Here is a 22,533-nt window from a genome sequence, read left to right as displayed (position 1 = left end):
TTCATCATCATATCAGCAGATCTTTGACAAAGCATATTATTAGGTTTAAGTGATTCAGACTAGAGCATATCTCAGAAGGAGCCATGCTAAGCATTCCCTGGTGTAGAAGTAGAGGAGTCCCAATGGTTTATGTGACAAACAGAAAATCTCCAACCCCCACGGCCACAAACAGGCTCCATATGCCAAGGCGTTTCCACAGGCACTGCTGTGACTAGCATGGACGTGTGCAGACCGCCGCCTCAAGAGCGTCCTTGGTTCCATTCAAAATCTGACATGACGTCAGACACGCTCATGGCTAGTGTACAACCATACACGTACAATATTGTACTGTACAGGATTTTAGGAAATTCTTACCTATTTAATCTAGAGCCAAAGGGTTATCATGGATATGAGAACAATCGCTTAACATTCTGTTACTTCTGTATCCATAATTAGATTTACACACCCCGATCACACATCACCACAAGTTTCCATTAGGGGTTAGTAGTTCACTGCCAAACCACTGCACAGTAATAACTATGTGCCAGATATGGCGGCAACCTTCTCTGCAGACCATGGAAACATCATCAGGTGACCAGGGAAGAACCATGGCCCTTTATGCACCAACATCTCCTATCAAACATGGAAGACAATTATGCCTCGTGCACATGTCCATATGTCTTTTACAGTCCGCAAAATATGGATACCACCCGTGTTGCATCCACATTTTTTGTGAACCCATTGACTTCAATAGGTCTATAGTCCACATTATGCTGCCAAGTATAGGACATGTTTTATTTTTTTTGCAGAACGGACATACGGATGAGGGAAGCACATGGACCATCCATATGCTTTCTGTATCCGCATGTCCATTCTGCAAAAAAGGTAGATTATGACCACGGACCCGTTGAAGTCAAAGAAACACAGACGATATATAGACCACATCCGTATTTTGTGCAGTCGTGTGCAGTACAAGTAGCTATGGAATTTTATTCACAAGGACAAAGAAGCGTCTATGGGAAATGTTTGCCTGCTTTCAGCGCAGTGTCAGGGCTCATGCCTACGACAGTGTGCTAGCCGAGCCCATGCTGTGGACAGCAAATTGCTGTCCGCAATGCACGGGCACCCACCGTGGGGCAGCCGCATGCAGATCGTGGACACATTCACTTGAATGGGGTTCCGCAATCCGCATCCGACTGTCCGCACCGCAAAAAAGTAGTGCATGCAGTAAGTTTTTGCCGTGCGGAGGCCCGTACAGTTAACCCACGGAAGCAATCCGTAGTGCTTCCGTTCCGTGCCTCCCTTCCGCATCTCCCGGATTGCGGACCCATTCAAGTGAATGGGTCCGCGATCCGTGATGCACACGGCCGGTGCCCGTGTACTGCGGGCCGCAATACGGCCACGACCGTGTGCATTAGCCCTCAGGCAGTAAATATACAAGAAGCCATGATGGAGCTGCGAGTAAATCCTCAGCTCTCATTTATTTTCATGAGACGCAGGATGGTTTCTGGACGGCTTACACGGACATGGCCATTGTGGGTGGATATAACTATGCGGTCACCATCTTGTACGTTTATTGCAGCACACGACTATAAATGGATTGTCTGGGAACTTTATAGCTCGCTCACTCCTATCATTTTGGGTTTATTCACAGGAAATTGCAACACTTTGGGTTATGCTGAAAATGACAAAACCACACATGCCTCGTCAGTCAGGGAAAACGCACAAAGAAAATCCATACCAGCAGAAGAAGCGATTCATGCTGAAACAGTAAATAGACTTTACAAAAACGTAAATGCATCATAGCAACATATCAAAAAGGTTGCGATTGTTGGGGGTTCAAGCGCTGAGACCCCTGCCTGTCGCTAACAGCGCTGTGTCTACTCATTGCTAAAAAAAGGAAAGGAAAATGGCCTCCATAGAAAGTCTGTGGGGTCCATTTACTAACATTTTTACGCCAATTTTTTGCATAAAAAGTCACAAGACCCCCTTTTTTTTTTTTTAATGCCCGTGCGACAATATTTTGTCACATGGGTGTTTTTACACCACCATCGCAACTTTGGAATGGAAGGGGCCAGGGATTTGGCAGATTTTTTACACACCTGAAAACAGGCATAAAAGAAGAGTAAAAAACTATTTCAGTCAGGGGCCTCAGCTCTCAGACTCTATGGCATATCAAAAGTTGTTTTTATAATGTGTGGTTTACTGTTTAGGCATTGCCTGGACTGGGTACCATTGAACCCACCTCAGCCGAGGACAGGACTGGTATAAACCAAATTATGGCACTGCAAATAATACATAATATACACAGGGCCGGCCTTAGGTGTTCAGGCGCCCTGTGCAAGCTAACCTTGTGGCGCCCCTTCCCCCCCCCCAAAAAAAAACAAAACAAAAAAATAAAAACACACTGCTTGTTGCTGGCATCATGGCATAGGCTGGCTGACTATCCAACCAAGTAGTTACCAGCCCGCACACCCCAAAGGCCGGTGTAATGTTATACTTCCCTACTTCGTGAGATTTGCCTATCTTCGTCACTTCCGGTCGCACCGGACATGACGTGAAGAGGAGGTGTGCAGCACCGTGCAGGCGCACAACGACAGGTTAGGGAAATTTCACAGCAGAGTGCGCATGCGCTGGGAGCCTCGCCGGCGGTTAGGGTAGGGAAAAATTATGGGCCAGTGCACAGGTGCGGTGATCGGATGGATGTTCTCAGCTGGACACCGGCCGACACTGCGCATGCGCTGGGAGCCTCACCAGCGGTTAGGGAAGGGAAAAATTACGTACGGGCCAGTGCTTTTTCCCTACCCTAACCGCTGGTGAGGCTCCCAGCGCATGCGCAGTGTCGGCCGGTGTCCAGCTGAGAACATCCATCCGATCACCGCACCTGTGCACTGGCCCATAATTTTTCCCTACCCTAACCGCCGGCGAGGCTCCCAGCGCATGCGCACTCTGCTGTGAAATTTCCCTAACCAGTCGTTGTGCGCAGTGCGCCCCCCCCCAATATAATAAACATTGGTGGCGCAGTGCGCCCCCCCCCCAACACCCCAGTATGATAAACATTGGTGGCGCAGTGGGCCCCCCCCCAACACCCCAGTATGATAAACATTGGTGGCGCAGTGGGCCCCCCAATATAATAAACATTGGTGGCGCAGTGCGCCCCCCCCCCCCAACACCCCAGTATAATAAACATTGGTGGCGCAGTGCGCCCCCCCCAATATAATAAACATTGGCACAGTGCGCCCCCCCAATATAATAAACATTGGTGGTGCAGTGCGCCCCCCAACACCCCAGTATAATAAACATTGGTGGCGCAGTGCGCCCCCCCATTATAATAAACATTGGTGGTGCAGTGCGCCCCCCCCCCCAATATAATAAACATTGGTGGCGCAGTGCCCCCCCAATATAATAAACATTGGTGGTGCAGTGCGCCCCCCCCTCAATATAATAAACATTGGCACAGTGCGCCCCCCCAATATAATAAACATTGGTGGCGCAATATAATAAACATTCGTGGTGCAGTGCGCCCCCCCTCAATATAATAAACATTGGTGGCGCAGTGGGCAGTGCCAATGAGGGTTAAAAAATAAAAAAATAATTAACTCACCTCCTCCAATTGATCGTCTCCTGTTCTTTCTTCAGGACCTGTCAAAGGACCTGTGGTGACATCACTGTGCTCATCACATGATCCATCACATGGTAATGGACCATGTGATGAGCTCAGTGACGTCACCACAGGTCCTGAAGAAAGAACAGGAGACCGGCAGCTACGCGATCAACTAGAGGAGGTGAGTTAATTTTTTTTATTATTTTTTAACCCTCATTGGCACTTCCCACTGAGCCACCAATGTTTCTTATACTGGGGTGTTGGGGGGGGGGGGGGGGGGTGCCACCAACGTTTCTTATACAAATACAGGAGGCGGGTGCCGGAATCAAATAGCCGGCACCTGACCTTTGTGACAGGGAGCTGCGATCAGCGGCAGTTAACCCCTCAGGTACCGCACCTGAAGGGTTAACTCAACTGCAGCTGATCGCAGCTCCCTGTCACAAAGGTCGGGTGCCGGCTATTTGATTCCAGCACCCGCCTCCTGTATTTGTATTTCAGGTCAGTTATCTTCATTGGTGGCGCAGTGGCCACAGCCCCTCCCCTCCTCCTCCTGTCTCTCTTCTTATTGGCAGCGGCGGGGGCAGCAGGCAGGTCAGACACAGGGGAGGAGGAATCAGGTCAGACAGGGGAGGGGGAGATGGAGGGGGCGCCCCGAGGGAGAACACAAGTACAGCCTCGCCTGCCGCATATTACATTGCGAGCTGTCGGGTGCCCAGCACCCCTGTTGCTATGGCGCCCTGTGCGGCCGCACACCCCAAAGGCCGGCCCTGAATATACAGACCAAGAAGTGTGCTCCTCCAAAAACACCCCCATTCTATAAGCTTTCTATAATCATGACCATCCTAAGTATACTGTATTAATGGCTGATGAGAATATCCCTTTAATAAAGCATTTCCTACATGACTGACAGTCTTGCTCCACTAAGCACAAATAACGAAAGCTTTAAGGGATCTATACAACATGGATCGTGAAGAAGACAACCACAGCCTGATCAGATTGCACGAACTGCAATGCCAGACACAACCCATGGACAGGGGAGGTGCTGTTTTTAGAAGAAAATGATAATTACACTTACCGGTTAATTGTATTTTCCAGAACCCATGACAGCACCATAGAGAGAGAGAGAGAGATGGATCCGTCCCACAACTGGACGGGAAGCCCCAGAGCCATCAAAAAGGGAACACCCACTTCCTCCCTCAGTGTGGGAGAGCTCTTAGGGTTTTATAGGGCTCACCTATAAGCTCCTTAGTTTGGGATCAAGCCAGTCGCTCGTTTATTTATAAGTTCCAGTTATCTGCTAACTTCCTCCGTGACACCAGGCCCTGAAGCCCAACAAATATTCAAACCTATCAATCATGCTAAAGGCACCAAACAGATTAATACCAACCACACAACAAATATTTTCTGTATAACCTAAGTTCATAAGGTGTTCCTTGTTTCACAGCCCTGGAGGCTGCATGTACCAGGCTCCTCTGTCCGGAGTACAGGAAACCACACTGAGGGAGGAAGTGGGTGTTCCCTTTTTGATTGCTCTGGGGCTTCCCGTCCAGTTGCGGGGGTGGATCCATCTCTCTCTATGGTGCTGTCATGGGTGAAGGGAAAACCGGCCATGTTTTTCTAATCCTGGACAACTTTAAGGCCTTCTACACATTCAAATACCACCTAACATGAGAACAGGGCCCCCTAAAAGCCCATGGCAGTTATGGACACTGCCTGCACTCTTTCAGCTCAACTGAGGGCATCAGCTTTAACGGTTTCATTGGGAATGCGCCGAAAATGTCACTTATCCTCAGTTAAACTGGAATAGCGCAGGATGTGTTTGGAGCTGCGCCTGTAGGCTATGCTGAAGAGAAAGGGTGGGCTGGGTTATTGGCCTCTCGTGGCGTAGCCGGGTGCGGGGCAACGGCACTGCTGAGGGCGTAGCGTATGAGTGGAGGAGAGGCGTCCTTGGGCTCTGTAGGGGCCTGGGCACCTTTGAATGAAACTAACGCCCCTCTGGGCACCTTAATGCCTCATTAGCAAATGGACAAAATTTGATTTTATGAAGATATAAAAAAAGAGAGCTCCAAGGAAAAATACCTATAGAAAGAAGGTATGAAGCACTATAAGGACATACTTTTGGTTTAATATTGATTCTCTAGGTGACAGATTTGCTTTAATGTAGATTCACTGGAGAATATAAACTGGTTGCAAAGAGGGACGTATAGTGTAAACTTCAGGCCCCATTCACATGACTGTAGTTTTGGTCTGCATACATTTTCTGTGGATCGAATGCGGACCCATTCATTTCAATGGAGCTGTAAAAAAAAAAAAAAAAAAAAAAAAAACACGTGGACAGCAAACCATCTGCTGTTGGCATCCGTATATCTGATCCGTGACCCTGCAAAAAAGATAGAACATGTCCACAAGACAATACGGTTGCGAGACTGTTACGGTCGTGTGCATAAGGCCTTATGCAAATATTGACCCAGATTCAGAACTTAGGACCTTAGAGTGATGTGGTACTTACTTACAATGTGGCTATTTTACATAAATTTACTAGATTTAAGGGCTCATGCACATGAACGTATGTATTTTTGCAGTCCGCAAAAAATACAGATGACGCCTGTGTAACATCCGCATTGCATCTGTTTTTTTTTTTGCGTATCCATACGGAAACAGATGGCACACGAGTCATTTCTGTTTTTGCGGACATATTGAAGTGAACGAACACGGAAAAAAAAGCGGAACGAACACGGAAAAAAATAATAATAATTATATATATATATATATATATATATATATATATATATATATATATATATATACGCATGAGCCCTAAGGCTGTGGATATGGTCTTGTTTGTCCATGACACCCATCGCATGACCACAGATCACTGTGAAGCAGTACAGCCATTAAACTGTATGGGGTCTTACACAGAATCACAAAAAAAAATAAAAAAGTTAAATAAAAAATCTAGAGCTGAGAGCTTTAGGGTACAGTTACTCCGCGATTTGGAGTGTGACAGCCAAGTATCGCAGTGTATCAGGGCAGCCGTAGAAATGATTGGGGTCGCAGTGCAACTGTGACACATCAAAAAAATTAAAATACTATATTGTTGGATTTTGGCCGGTTCACATGTCGCTGCAAACATGCAAGTCTCAATTCAACCCCTGTCATTCCAGAAAGTGCTGTGCAGCCGTACCCTAACATGCTCATTCCCAAGTGTATAACAGACGCACAATTACCCATATTTAGAGCAGTAAACCTTGTAGAATATAAACTTTACAAACTCATCAATAACTTCAGCTACTTTGACATCAGCATTTTTGCTGGATCCGTCATGGATCAGTAAAACTCTTCCGTTAGGATAATACAACCGTCTGCATCTGTTCTGTACGGATCCGGTTGTATTATCTCTATGGCCATGACAGATCCGGCACTAAATCTATTGTAAGTCAATGGGCACCGGATCCGTTTTCGTTTGTGTCCTTTTTGTGTGTCATGCCGGATCCGTCTTGATCAGAATCCCAGAACGCACACAAAAATGTGCAGCTTTTTTTCTGTCCAGAATGGGAACAACAAAACTGAATGCATTCTGGTTAGGGCTGCAGTAAACGATTATTGTAGTAATCGAGTATTCTATTGATTATTTTTTACGATTAATCGAGTAATCTGATTAACTCATCCGACCCCCTACCATCAGTCCCCAACACCCTTCGATCCCCCCTGTGTGATCAGCCCAAGTGCATCAGTTCCCCCAGTGCCATCAGCTCCGTTCCCCCAGCCCAGTGTTTTCAGCTGCACTGCCCCAGTGCCATCAGCCCCTCCATTGCCATGTCCCCCACTGCCATCAGAGCAGCCCCTCCATGTCCCCCAGTGCCATCAGATCAGCCCCTCCATGTCCCCCACTCCCATCAGCCCCTCCATGTCCCCCAGTGCCATCAGATCAGCCCCTCCATGTCCCCCACTCCCATCTGCCCCTCCATGCCATCCATTGCCAGCTGTCCCCCTTCAGTGTCATGTCCCCAGCGCCAGTGAAATAAAATACTTACCTTTCCTGTAGGGGCGGCGCTCCACAGCTCCTTCCTCTTCTCCTCAGCGCGCTGCACTGGATCCTGACGTCACACAGCGCTGTGACGTGCACTATGGCCTGGCGATGTGTCAGGATCCAGTGCAGCGCGGTACGGGCCGGCGGGTGACCACGGAGCAGTAAGTAATAGCAAGCGTTTCACTCCCGCTCCGTGGTCACATGACACAAACGAGTCCTCGATGCAAAAAATTTGCATTGATTTTTTATTTTTGTGTCGAATTACTTGATTCAATCGAGTAATCGTTTCAGCCCTAATTCTGGTGTACTCTGTTCCGTTTTGTTTTGTCCCCTTTGGCAATGGATGAGGACAAAACTGAAGCGTTTTCCTCCAGTTTTGAGATCCTATGACGGAAAAGGAAAACGTAGATGTGAAAGTAGCCCAAAAGAAACCCCCCAAAAATCCCACATTATCTATAAACATAAAGATAGCCCTGTACAGGGAGGAGGCTGCGCAGTTTACCCAATGTACATGGCATCACACAGTCCAGGCGGCAGACTGCGCTCCTAGGACGAGGGACAATGGAAGCAGCTGGTGGAATTTTTACCATTCTAAAATACAGTATATGACTGCCCTCCTCCCAGATATCACAGAAACCTGGCGTCTGGTATATGCCCGTACAAATCTATTTCTGCCCCAACACCCCCACCCCCTCCAGAGGAAGTGCCAGAGATATCAGGGGACGCTCCCATATTAAAATATCAACAATGACCTCCAAAGTTAGGGGGGGGAAAGAATCCCCCTCTTACACAGCTGTTTCTGTAGCTTCCATACGGTTTGTATGGAATAGCAGGGGCATGGTCATGGTCACAGTCGCTGCTCCACACAAAAGGGGGCATTTATCAACCTCCTAAGGCAGAAAAATGCCATCATCAAAAGTCACAAGATGTGACACACACCCAGGGTCACACTGGTCCATCACAGTATCGGAGGATCCTCAGGAGGGCCCAGGCTCTAATATTGTGGGCCCTAAAGTTTCAGGAGAAAAAAACAACAACATGTGGCTGCTGTGGGAGCCAATCACTTGCCACTAGGGCCAATTATTTTATTTTTATTGATGATACAGGAGTTGGGCCCCAAGAATATTTTCTTCTGGATGGTCTAAGGAACCACTAGTCCGACACTGCGCACACCCCGTTTGGACAGAATTTTCCGACTTATTGGGGGTTTTGCGCTCCAATCACCACTAGATGGAGCAGGGCGAGCAGTGGGCGGTATGGGGGCAGGTATAGCCAGCCAGGTACATTTACTAGAATCTAAACCACACGTAGATTAGAACCGAAATCTCCACCAACACTGGCTCATCCTACAAGTGCTGCTCCTGACCACCCCATATCTTCTCATAAAAGGAGAGGGGGATAAGCTGCCGCCAGACATCTCAGGTAGCCGCTTATCCCTCTCGAGAAAAATAAATAAATCAGGCAGTAGAAATCCAACATTCCCGAACCTTTAGATCATCTGGTCCCAACAAAATAATGTACAGCCATCCTAAGCACACAGCAGTGGAGGTTCTGCCTATTTTCGTGCAGTTTTCGAAGGGGTTCTGCGCCCAAATCCACAGATTTTGTCACGGCTTTGACCCAAATCTCACCCTTATGCTATGCAAAATCCGCACAAACAACTGACATGCTACAGATGTCAAAATCCGCACTGCAGGAAAAAAGTTTCAAGAACGTGTACGTGAAATTTTTAAAACTTTCATCTACGTAGCTGGTACAGTGCAGATTTCCCACAGGTAAATCCACCCGTAATGCACACCGTGTGAACATACCCTAAGGCTTCATACCTGTACCATAGACACCCTATAGCAGGCATGCTCAACCTGTGGCCCTCCAGCTGTTGCAAAACTCCAACTCCCAGCATGCCCGAACAGCCTACAGCAGGGCTTTGTGGGAGTTGTAGTTTTACAACAACTGCAGGGCCGCAGGTTGAGCATGCCTGCCCTATAGCGTCTCCAAGCAGCACCCCTCAAAGCAATGAGGGCAAACGATTAGTGATGGCACTGTCCAATACATATATATTACGAGCTTCCATAAAGTGACATGTGCTTTATTCACCAACAAGGCGCAACGTTTCGGTTCACTCCATGGAACCTTTTTCAAGCAGAGGTTCCATGGAGTGAACCGAAACGTCGCGCCTTATTGGTGAACAAAGCACATGTCACTTTATGGAAGTGCCGCGGTACTCATATATTTTATGGATGTTTAGGCGGTAGGACCACTGCCTCAGCCGCTGGCACTCCGCTTTGTACGTTTGTTTGGTTGGTGGTGCTGCCCAGGAGTGTTTGTTTTGTGTGTATGTAATATATATATATATATATATATATACACATATACATATACACACACACCAGGGGCAGCACCTGGCTGAGGGCAGAGCACCCAGGGTTACCCTCCTGCTGATAGTTGCCCCTGATTTGTATCAGGTAGGAGATTAAGGAGATTACAGTCTACATACACCGCTACAGAGCATGTTGTCGCTATATAAGAAGGGAATCCATAATGTTCTCTGCATTGTGCCAGCAGACAAGAGGCTCTGCCTGGCACCCATCACTGGTGGCACAGTACCTGTACGCCAGGGTCATGCACTCCAGCAGCTTGGTGAGGGACGCGTCTATTGACAGATGGCATGTGCTGGTCTTGCCGAAGCTGTACGTCTGGCAGGCCTGCTCGTTCACCGTGTCGAAGTCGTAGCCTTTCTTGGGCGGGTGCTCGCTGTGCGGGGAGGACACCATGAAGTGGCCGCTGTGGATGATTTGAGCCTCGGTGCTGTCCAATTTCTTGAGCAGCAGGTTCGGCTCGTCCGTGTCCGAGTCATCGTCCGGCTCCTGCTTCACGATGACAGCGGCGTGCGCCAGGCGCATGGGCAGCGCTGTAGCCATCATCATCCTCCTTCCGGCAGCCAGCACCGGGACATTCCCGTCCGCGGAACCGATTTCTCGCTGCGTTATTGTCACAGACGAGGCCAGTCTCAAAGGGGGCCTCACTGACGTCACGCGTCACCCGCCCTATTAAAGCCGGCTATACTGCAAAATAAGGCAAAGGGGGAGGAGTCTTGCTTGCGATTGGCTGCTAAGTTGACCAGCCCTCGACAACGCCCACTCAGTGACGTAGACGGACGGTTCCTGGGTGTGTGTTTTGCTGCTGATCGGTGGAGTCTGGCAGATGCTTCCACTTTCTTTTGTTCCCTGTCCGTGCCTCTTGCTGGGTGGGATTTGCAGACTGTGACTGTTCTCTAGAGATTACAGCTGGATGTCTACCGCTGGTTACAACAGTTGTCCTTTAAGGCCTGGGCTACACTGTGACTTTTGTGGCCAGACAGCTTGATTATAGCTATTGACTATTAACTATTGACTACATTTAGGGAATGAGGTACCACTTGGAACTGAACCCGAGTTCGGGAAATGTTTTTTTTTACAGTACAAATGAATTGATGAAGTTATTGCGCAAAGCCAATAACTTTGGCTCATTGGACAGTTCCTGCTCCATACAGTATTAGAACGAAGTTTTATGCGAATCGACTTCGGATTTATCCGAAGTCAATCCACTCATCCCTAGCTACATTCACACAACAGCACTATTTTTTTTTCTTCTGCATGATGGAAAAAAAAAGCACCGGGCCCTGTCTTGGGGCGTAATCCACTGGGAAGCATAAAAAAATATATGTATTAACATGCAGCAATGACCTCCACTATATCGGGATGAGCAATGGCTGCCGCAGTCACTCTTCCTTATACAGATTCGTTGTTGCTGAGCAGTAGATCCCTGTTCACACAGCACAATCTGCTGCCCAGAAACAATCATTCAGGTCAGGGGCGGACACAGACAGCAGAGTGCCCCTCCACCCCCCATGCCAAAATCTCAACCTAACCTATTCCTTCCTAACATAGCACTAGGTAATATTTGATTGGCTGCTTTAAGCTCCACCCAGTTTTCCAAATTTTAAAGGGATTCTGTCACCAGGTTTTGGCCTATCGAGATACGGACATGCACAGCTAGATCGCCGCTAGCATGTCCGCAATATGTCTGTCCTATAGGGCTGTGTGGTTTTAATTTCTTTAAAAAATGATTTTATAGATATTTAAATGAGTCTTAAATGTGTCCAAGGGGCTGTACTAACCTTCCTGGAGCCCAGACGTGCTCAGCCACGCCCGCCTATGAAGGAGCCCAGCACCGCCTATGTCCTCCGAATCTCCTCCTTTCATCAACGATAGATAGCCGTAATCTCGCGATGCGCAGTGCCGGTATAGTGTTCCTTCCCTCTGCTGGCATCGGCCTCAGGGAAAGAACTGCGCATGCACGATCTCGCGCATCGCAAGATTACGGCTATCTATCGTTGATGAAAGGAGGAGATTCGGAGGACATAGGCGGTGCTGGGCACAAGTAAGGTTAGTGCAGCCCCTTGGACACATTCAAGACTCATTTACATATCTATAAAATCCTTTTTTAAAGAAATTAAAACCACACAGCCCTATAGGACACATATATTGCGGACATGCTAGCGGCGATCTATCCATCTATGTCCGTATCTCTATAGGCCAAAACCTGGTGACAGAATCCCTTTAAGCCCAGTCATGGTATGTGCCAAAATTGGGGCCTCTGGCTTTAAAACTGTGAGAATGGCAGTATTTGAAAGTTTTACATTGAAGTCAATAGGTGAAATCTGATTAGCTGTTTTAGGCTCCACCTACTTTTCAGAAATTTTGACCGCAGTCACCCAGTGAGTAATTGTGCTAAGTTTAAACTGATAATAGCAGCAGTTTATCTGCTTTTCATTAAGGTCAAAGGCTGAAATCTGATTGGCTGTTGTTGCCCCGCCCCTTTTTTTTCCTAATTGTTAAACACTTTAAAGGGACTCTGTCACCACTTTCTAACCCCCCCTTTTAAAAGTATTGTTATCTCCATGGCGCCCCTGTGATTACAAAGGTGTTGTTAGAAGATAAATTCGCCATCTCCTTTTGATAAAAAGAGCTTTTATCTAACCTGTCAATCTTCTTGATAAGGTGCCCAGGGCGTTTCTGTTGGTCTCAAGCTGCCGCCCGCCGCCGCCGCTGTTGGTGCCCAGCTCCTCCCCTGATGCTTTCAGCGCCGCCTGAATATAATGAAATACGCCTCCGGCTCTCGCTCAGTGCCCCCTCCTTTTAAAAGATCCCGCGCGTGCGCACAGGCCTGTGCCTGATGCGCCCGTGCGGACATTTACAATCAGCCTCATTGAGCGAAGTGCGGCCGGCTGCAGTGCTCGTCTGATGAGGAGGTTGAGCGAAGTGCGCGCATGCGCACTTCGCTCAATGAGGCTGATTGTAAATGTCCGCACGGGCGCATCAGGCACAGGCCTGTGCGCACGCGCGGGATCTTTTAAAAGGAGGGGGCACTGAGCGAGAGCCGGAGGCGTATTTCATTATATTCAGGCGGCGCTGAAAGCATCAGGGGAGGAGCTGGGCACCAACAGCGGCGGCGGCGGGCGGCAGCTTGAGACTAACAGAAACGCCCTGGGCACCTTATCAAGAAGATTGACAGGTTAGATAAAAGCTCTTTTTATCAAAAGGAGATGGCGAATTTATCTTCTAACAACACCTTTGTAATCACAGGGGCGCCATGGAGATAACAATACTTTTAAAAGGGGGGGTTAGAAAGTGGTGACAGAGTCCCTTTAAGGTTTGGGAATTATGGCATTTAACGTGTAAAAATGGCAGCAGTTTTATTGTTTTCTATTGAAAATCAATGAGTGAAATCTGATTGGTTGTTGGTGGCTCCGCCCACTTTTTCAAACTTTGAAGTGGAAACACCCAATGACCACATTTGTGATATTTGAGGTCCATGACATCAATAAGGTGAGAATAGCAGCATTTTTAGTTTTTCTCATTTAAATCAATCAAATAAATCTGGTTGTTTTTGGCCCCGTCCACTTTTTAGAATTTTAATCCCAGTCCTCCAGTGACCAACTGTGCCAAGTTTGAGGACCCTGCCATTAACAGTCTAAGAGCAGCAACAGTTTTACATTTTCCCTTTTAAACAAATGGCTGAAATTTGATTGGCTATTATAGACTCCCCCTACTTTTTATAAATTTTTAACCCCAGTCACCCAGTGACCCACGGTGCCAAATTTGGATATTCTGGCTTAAATACTGTGAGAATGACAGCAATTTAAATTTTCTCATTGACGTCAATAGGAAAAAACGGATTGGTTGTTTGTGGCTCCGCCCACTTTTTTAGAGTCCCCAAAATGTGACAGAAATTTTCAGGTTGAGCCCATGACTAAGTGACCCAAGTTTGGTGAGTTTAAATTCAAAGCTGTATGAGTGGCAAAAGTTTACAATTTTCCAATGAAAGTCTATGATGAAAAGTGGGGTCTTCGGGGGACCGCCCCAGGGGCCCGGAGGGTGGGATCGGTTAACAAAGCAGAAACAACCTATTCGGGTATTGCGGACCCATTCATTTCTATGGGGCCGCACTATGTGCTGCCCGGATCCAGAATTGCGGATCCGCACTTCCGGGTCCGCAATTCCGTTCCCGAAAAAAATAGAACATGTCCTACAGGGCTCCAGATGCCGACCAAAATGGTCACAAATGCGACCTAGAATTGCTAAATGGCGACAAGACTTTGTAGTCTTGTCGCCATTTGCGCCTAGACCTCTGCCGCTTTCACATTACTGACATGGCACGCGTTGCTCTCAGCGCGTGCCATGTTCTTCTCAGGGGAGAAGAAGGGCAGTCCCTCCCCCCTGTGCTGCCGCCAATGCGCTGATAGCAGGGAGGAGGAGGGGAGGGGCTATGGGGGAGAAGAGAGTGACAAGGGAGGGGGGAGAAGAGAGTGACAAGGGAGGGGGGAAGAGAGTGACAAGGGAGGGGGGAAGAGAGTGACAAGGTGGGGGGGAGAAGAGAGTGACAAGGTGGGGGGGAGAAGAGAGTGACAAGGTGGGGGGGGAGAGAGTGACAAGGGAGGGGGGAGAAGAGAGTGACAAGGGAGGGGGGGAGAAGAGAGTGACAAGGGAGGGGGGGAGAAGAGAGTGACAAGGGAGGGGGGGAGAAGAGAGTGACAAGGGAGGGAGGGGGGGAAGAGAGTAACAAGGGAGGGGGGAGAAGAGAGTGACAAGGGAGGGGGGAGAAGAGAGTGACAAGGGAGGGGGGGAGAAGAGAGTGACAAGGGAGGGATGGGGGGAGAAGAGTGTGACAAGGGAGGGAGGGGGGAGAAGAGTGTGACAAGGGAGGGAGGGGGGAGAAGATTGTGACAAGGGAGGGAGGGGGGGAGAAGAGAGTGACAAGGGAGGGAGGGGGGGAGAAGAGAGTGACAAGGGAGGGAGGGAGGGGGGGGAGAAGAGAGTGACAAGCGAGGGAGGGGGGGAGAAGAGAGTGACAAGGGAGGGGGGGGAGAAGAGAGTGACAAGGGAGGGAGGGGGGGAGAAGAGAGTGACAAGGGAGGGGGGGGAGAAGAGAGTGACAAGGGAGGGAGGGGGGGGGAGAAGAGAGTGACAAGGGAGGGAGGGGGGGAGAAGAGAGTGACAAGGGAGGGAGGGGGGGAGAAGAGAGTGACAAGGGAGGGGGGGGAGAAGAGAGTGACAAGGGAGGGAGGGGGGGGAGAAGAGAGTGACAAGGGAGGGAGGGGGGGGAGAAGAGAGTGACAAGGGAGGGAGGGGGGGAGAAGAGAGTGACAAGGGAGGGAGGGGGGGAGAAGAGAGTGACAAGGGAGGGGGGGGGGAGAAGAGAGTGACAAGGGAGGGAGGGGGGGGGAGAAGAGAGTGTCAAGGGAGGGGGGGGAGAAGAGAGTGACAAGGGAGGGGAGGGGGAGAAGAGAGTGACAAGGGAGGGATGGGGGGAGAAGAGTGTGACAAGGGAGGGAGAAGAGAGTGACAAGGGAGGGAGGGGGGGAGAAGAGAGTGACAAGGGAGGGAGGGGGGGAGAAGAGAGTGACAAGGGAGGGATGGGGGGAGAAGAGAGTGACAAGGGAGGGATGGGGGGAGAAGAGTGTGACAAGGGAGTCCCCAGAGCCAGACTTCAGTCAGAGACCAGATCATCTTATTGTCCTGGTGGTAAGTAGACAATGCAATATGTTTATTATTTAATTGTTTAGTTATTAATACTACATTGGAAACTAATTTACCTCACATTAAAAGAACACTATAGTCCCAGAACCAGTACAGTTTAATGTAGTGGTACTGGTGTCTATAGCCTGTTCCTGCAGAGAAAAGACACTGTGCAGTACTGGTGGTAAAGGAGCGCTATAGTGCCAGGAAAACAAACTCATTTTCCTGGCACTATATAAGATAAGATAAGATGTCTTTATTGTCACTGTACAATACAATGTAATACAATGTACAATACAATGAAATGTTGTTTGGAGCAATCCTAGATGCCATGGACAGAGGAACAAGAACTGACATTTAAACTAAAGTATTACACTAGAAGAAAAAAACAACAACATTGCACAAGAAAGCATTACTATTCACAGTTCACAGCATATATACAGTACAGACCAAAAGTTTGGACACACCTTCTCATTCAAAGACTTTTCTTTATTTTCATGACTATGAAAATTGTAGATTCACACTGAAGGCATCAAAACTATGAATTAACACATATGGAATTATATACATAACAAACAAGTGTGAAACAACTGAAAATATGTCATATTCTAGGTTCTTCAAAGTAGCCACCTTTTGCTTTGATTACTGCTTTGCACACTCTTGGCATTCTGTTGATGAGCTTAAAGAGGTAGACCCCTGAAATGGTTTTCACTTCACAGGTGTGCCCTGTCAGGTTTAATAAGTGGGATTTCTTGCTTTATAAATGGGGTTGGGACCATCAGTTGCGTTGAGGAGAAGTCAGGTGGATACACAGCTGATAGTCCTACTGAATAGACTGTTAGAATTTGTATTATGGCAAGAAAAAAGCAGCTAAGTAAATAAAAACGAGTGGCCATCATTACTTTAAGAAATGAAGGTCAGTCAGTCAGCCGAAAAGTTGGGAAAACTTTGAAAGTAAGGGCTATTTGACCATGAAGGAGACTGATGGGGTGCTGCGCCAGATGACCTGGCCTCCACAGTCACCGGACCTGAACCCAATCGAGATGGTTTGGGGTGAGCTGGACCACAGAGTGAAGGCAAAAGGGCCAACAAGTGCTAAGCATCTCTGGGAACTCCTTCAAGACTGTTGGAAGACCATTTCAGGGGACTACCTCTTGAAGCTCATCAAGAGAATGCCAAGAGTGTGCAAAGCAGTAATCAAAGCAAAAGGTGGCTACTTTGAAGAACCTAGAATATGAAATATTTTCAGTTGTTTCACACTTGTTTGTTATGTATATAATGCCACATGTGTTAATTCATAGTTTTGATGCCTTCATAGTCATGAAAATTAATAAAACTCTTTGAATGAGAAGGTGTGTCCAAACTTTTGGTCTGTACTGTATATATATATATATATATATATATATATATATAGCAAGAGCAAAGTAGGAAGTGCTTATGAGTATATATACACACTGATCGGACACCACTGCAGACAAGAGATCATCATGGGGTCATGAATGCAGCAGTCACTTTCAGTTTGTGGTAGTTTCTATCCTAGGAAGGGGCAATAATCTCCGAGCATTTAGGAGACTGATTGCTTTGGGGTAAAAGCTGTTCTTCAGCCTAGTGGTGCGGGTATGTAGGGCTCTAAGACGCCTACTAGCGGGTAGGGGAATGAAAAGGCTGTGGCCGGGGTGAGATGGATCCCCGCAGATATTTTTTGCCCTGTTGCTGCAGCGAGCAGTGAAGATGTCCTCTAGTGATGGTAGCTGAGTACCAGTGATTCTGCCAGCCATTCTGATGATGCGCTTGAGGGTCTTCTTGTCCTCAGAAGAGCAGCCGGAGTACCACACTGTAATGCAGTATGTGATAACAGATTCTATGGTGCACCTGTAAAAATTGACTAGCAGCTGTTTTGGGAGTTGTGCTTTCTTCAGACTCCTCAGAAAATAAAGCCTCTGAAGGCCTTTTTGGTAATTTCTGTTGTGTTTTTTATCCATGACAGGTCCTGACTAAAATGAACTCCCAAGAATCTGAAACTTTGAACTATCTCCACGTTTCCACCATTAATGCTAATGGGATGGTGTCCATTTCGTTGTATAGTTGTTAGGAGTGGGGCACCCTCATGTCCCCCTCCCACTGGGCTAAAGCGGTTAAAACCCCTTCAGCCACTTACCGTATTTTTCGCCCTATAAGACGCACCGGCCCATAAGACGCACCTAGGTTTTTGGGGAGGAAAATAAGAAAAAAAATATTTTTAACCAAAAGGTGTGCTTTTGGTGGGTTTGGAACTAATGGTGGTCTGTGGATGGCACTATTACTGGGGATCTGTGAAGGATACTGTTATGGGGGGATCTGTGGATGATGGACACTTATGGGGGGGATCTGTGGATGACGGACACTGTTATGGGGGGATCTGTGGATGACGGACACTGTTATGGGGGGATCTGTGGATGACGGACACTGTTATGGGGGGGATCTGTGGAGGACGGACACTGTTATGGGGGGATCTGTGGCTTGCACTGTTACAGGGGGGATCTGTGGATGGCACTGTTACAGGGGGGATCTGTGGATGGCACTGTTATATATGTGCCATCCACAGACCCCCCACCCCATAACAGTGCAATCCACAGACCCCCCCCAGCCCATAACAGTGCCATCCACAGACCCCCCAGCCCATAACAGTGCCATCCACAGACCCCCCCAGCCCATAAGGCTACATTCACACGTCCGTATTTTTCTACATCCCGATTTTCGGTCCGTTTTTTGCGGATACGTTGTTCCTGAAAATGTTTCCGTATGTCATCCGTTTTTTGCGGATCCGCAAAAAACGGAAACATGTGAAAACTCAAATCCGACAGTATATTCTAACACAGAGGCGTTCCTATGGTGATGGGGACGCTTCTAGTTAGAATATACTGAGAACGGTGTACATGACTGCCCCCTGCTGCCTGGCAGCACCCGATCTCTTACAGGGGGCTGTGATCCGCACAATTATTGTGCGAATCATAGCCCCCTGTGAGAGATCAGGTGCTGCCAGGCAGGAGGGGGCAGACCCCCTCCCTCCCCTGTATTAAATGTGCCCAGTGCGGTCTCACCTCTCCCCCCCCCCCCATCATCGGTGGCCAGTGCGGATTCCCAGTATTAGTAAATGTGCCCAGTGCGGTCTCACCTCTCCCCCCCCCCCCATCATCGGTGGCCAGTGCGGATTCCCAGTATTAATAAATGTGCCCAGTGCGGTCTCACCTCTCCCCCCCCCCCCCCCATCATTGGTGGCAGTGCGGATTCCCAGTATTAATAAATGTGCCCAGTGCGGTCTCACCTCTTCCCCCTCCCCCCCCCATCATTGGTGGCAGCGGAGAGTACCGATCGGAGTCCCAGTTTAAATCGCTGGGGCTCCGATCGGTTACCATGGCAGCCAAGACGCTATTGCAGTCTTGGCTGCCATGGTTACTTAGCAATAAATACAAGCATTATACTTACCTGCGACTGCGAGCTGCGATGTCTGACCGGCCGGGAGCTCCTCCTACTTGTAAGTGAAAGGTCTGTGCGGCGCATTGCTTTTAGCACTGGCCATACTGAGAACGATGTACATGACTGCCCCCTGCTGCCTGGCAACACCCGATCTCTTACAGGGGGCTGTGATCTGCACAATTAACCCCTCAGGTGCTGCGCCTGAGGGGTGAATTGTGCATATCATAGCCCCCTATAAGAGATCAGGGGCTGCCAGGCAGCAGGGGGCAGACCCCCCTCCCTCCCCAGTATTAAATGTGCCCAGTGCGGTCTCACCTCTTCCCCCCCCCCCCCCCATCATCGGTGGCCAGTGCGGATTCCCAGTATTAATAAATGTGCCCAGTGCGGTCTCACCTCCCCCCCCCCCCCCCCATCATTGGTGGCCAGTGCGGATTCCCAGTATTAATAAATGTGCCCAGTGCGGTCTCACCTCTCCCCCCCCCCCCCCCCATCATGTGCGGATTCCCAGTATTAATAAATGTGCCCAGTGCGGTCTCACCTCTCCCCCCCCCCCATCATTTGTGGCCAGTGCGGATTCCCAGTATTAATAAATGTGCCCAGTGCGGTCTCACCTCTCCCCCCCCCCATCATTGGTGGCAGTGCGGATTCCCAGTATTAATAAATGTGCCCAGTGCGGTCTCACCTCTTCCCCCCCCCCCATCATTGGTGGCAGCGGAGAGTACCGATCGGAGTCCCAGTTTAAATTGCTGGGGCTCCGATCGGTTACCATGGCAGCCAAGACGCTATTGCAGTCTTGGCTGCCATGGTTACTTAGCAATAAATACAAGCATTATACTTACCTGCGACTGCGAGCTGCGATGTCTGACCGGCCGGGAGCTCCTCCTACTTGTAAGTGAAAGGTCTGTGCGGCGCATTGCTTTTAGCACAGACCTGTCACTTACAAGTAGGAGGAGCTCCCGGCCGGACACACATCGCAGCTCGCAGTCGCAGGTAAGTATAATGCTTGTATTTATTGCTAAGTAACCATGGCAGCCAAGACTGCAATAGCGTCTTGGCTGCCATGGTAACCGATCGGAGCCCCAGCGATTTAAACTGGGACTCCGATCGGTACTCTCCGCTGCCACCAATGATGGGGGGGGGGGGGGAAAGAGGTGAGACCGCACTGGGCACATTTATTAATACTGGGAATCCGCACTGGCCACCAATGATGGGGGGGGGGGGGGAGAGGTGAGACCGCACTGGGCACATTTATTAATACTGGGAATCCGCACTGGCCACCAATGATGGGGGGGGGGGGGGAAAGGTGAGACTGCACTGGGCACATTTATTAATACTGGGAATCCGCACTGGCCACCAATGATGGGGGGGGGGGGGGAGAGGTGAGACCGCACTGGGCACATTTATTAATACTGGGAATCCGCACTGGCCACCAATGATGGGGGGGGGGGAGAGGTGAGACCGCACTGGGCACATTTATTAATACTGGGAATCCGCACTGGCCACCAATGATGGGGTGGGGGGGGGAGAGGTGAGACCGCACTGGGCACATTTATTAATACTGGGAATCCGCACTGGCCACCGATGATGGGGGGGGGGGGAGAGGTGAGACCGCACTGGGCACATTTATTAATACTGGGAATCCGCACTGGCCACCAATGATGGGGGGGGGGGGGGAGAGGTGAGACTGCACTGGGCACATTTATTAATACTGGGAATCCGCACTGGCCACCAATGATGGGGGGGGGGGGGAGAGGTGAGACCGCACTGGGCACATTTATTAATACTGGGAATCCGCACTGGCCACCAATGATGGGGGGGGGGGGGAGAGGTGAGACCGCACTGGGCACATTTATTAATACTGGGAATCCGCACTGGCCACCAATGATGGGGTGGGGGGGGGAGAGGTGAGACCGCACTGAGACCGCACTGGGCACATTTATTAATACTGGGAATCCGCACTGGCCACCGATGATGGGGGGGGGGGGAGAGGTGAGACCGCACTGGGCACATTTAATACTGGGGAGGGAGGGGGGTCTGCCCCCTGCTGCCTGGCAGCCCCTGATCTCTTATAGGGGGCTATGATATGCACAATTAACCCCTCAGGCGCAGCACCTGAGGGGTTAATTGTGCAGATCACAGCCCCCTGTAAGAGATCGGGTGTTGCCAGGCAGCAGGGGGCAGTCATGTACATCGTTCTCAGTATATTCTAACTAGAAGCGTCCCCATCACCATGGGAACGCCTCTGTGTTAGAATATACTGTCGGATCTGAGTTTTTCACGAAGTGAAAAATCTGATCTGTAGAAAACTTTACTGGGAATCCGCACTGCCGCACTGGCCACCAATGAATATAGAGGGAGGGGGGCTGCACTGGTCACATAATACTGGGGAGGAAGCCTAATTTCCAGGAACGGAATCCGCATAAAACGGATGACATACGTAATGACATACGAATGTCTTCCGTTTTTTGCGGATCCATTGACTTTGTACTGGTCCAGGATCCGATTTTTGCGGAAAAGAATAGGACATGTTTTATATTTTTTCGGACATGCGGAACGGAACAACGGAAACGGACAGCACACATTGTGCTGTCCGATTTTTTCCAGGACCCATTGAAAATGAATGGGTCCAGATCTGGTCCTGATCTGTTCCTGAAAAAACGGAACAGATCAGGAAAGAAAAAACGGACGTGTGAATGGACCCTAACAGTGCCATCCACAGATGTCCCCCATAAAAATGTCATCCACAGACCCCCCCCCCCCCCGCTCCAGTATACTAATATAAAATGTCTTATTCAATTAATAGTTATTAAACATGCCCCCCAACTCCTAATAGTACCTTACATCCTAACCGCTTCAGTACAACGCAGGCAGGCCGCGCGGCCGGCGCGTCACTCACTGACGACTAAAAATTTTAGATTGGCTCCTAAATTTTTCAGGTTAGGAGCCAATGGCTCCTTGATATTTTTTTTAGACTGGAGCCCTGTCCTATTCTAGTCCGCAATTGCGGACAAGATTAGGCATTTTCTATTAAGTTCTGGCGATGTGCTGTCCGCAAAATGCGGAACGCACATTGCAGATGTCCGTGTTTTGCAGATCCGCAAAACACATGGATGTGTGAATGGAGCCTAACAATATGTTGGCCTTTCAAGCCAACATAAATAGCATCAAACTCTACATTACTGGACTTTATCATTGATATTCTAGATCAGGGGTGGCCAACCTGTGGCTCTTGAGCCACATGCGGCTCTTTGCTTCTTCAAGTGAGGCTCTAGCTGTGAAGCCAGGAAGCAGTCAGGCCGGCTCACTCTCTACCCCATGCTCAGATCTCTTTTCCTGATCGGGAACTGTTACTACTTTGCAGCTCCAGCTCACTCTCCACTACGTCCTGATGCACACAGTGTAAG

General features: G+C 49.1%; 1 protein-coding gene across 2 annotated transcripts in view; it reads right to left on the bottom strand.

Annotated features, from left to right (window-relative positions):
* The window catches only part of LOC120988591 (MLX interacting protein), a 79,764-nt gene extending 69,116 nt beyond the window's left edge, over positions 1 to 10,648 (bottom strand). For both annotated transcript variants that reach the window (XM_040416143.1, XM_040416144.1), the window contains exon 1: positions 10,221 to 10,648. In XM_040416143.1, coding sequence (XP_040272077.1) covers positions 10,221 to 10,540 — 320 coding nt within the window. In that variant the 5' untranslated portion in view covers positions 10,541 to 10,648. The remainder of the gene's footprint in view (positions 1 to 10,220) is intronic.
* Positions 10,649 to 22,533: the final 11,885 nt, after the last annotated feature.

Source organism: Bufo bufo, chromosome 2, assembly GCF_905171765.1.
Source record: "Bufo bufo chromosome 2, aBufBuf1.1, whole genome shotgun sequence".
In the NCBI taxonomy this organism is placed as follows: Eukaryota; Metazoa; Chordata; class Amphibia; order Anura; family Bufonidae; genus Bufo; species Bufo bufo.
The sequence above is the reverse complement of the archived record's forward strand: the minus strand, read 5'-3'. Positions and strand labels throughout refer to the sequence as shown.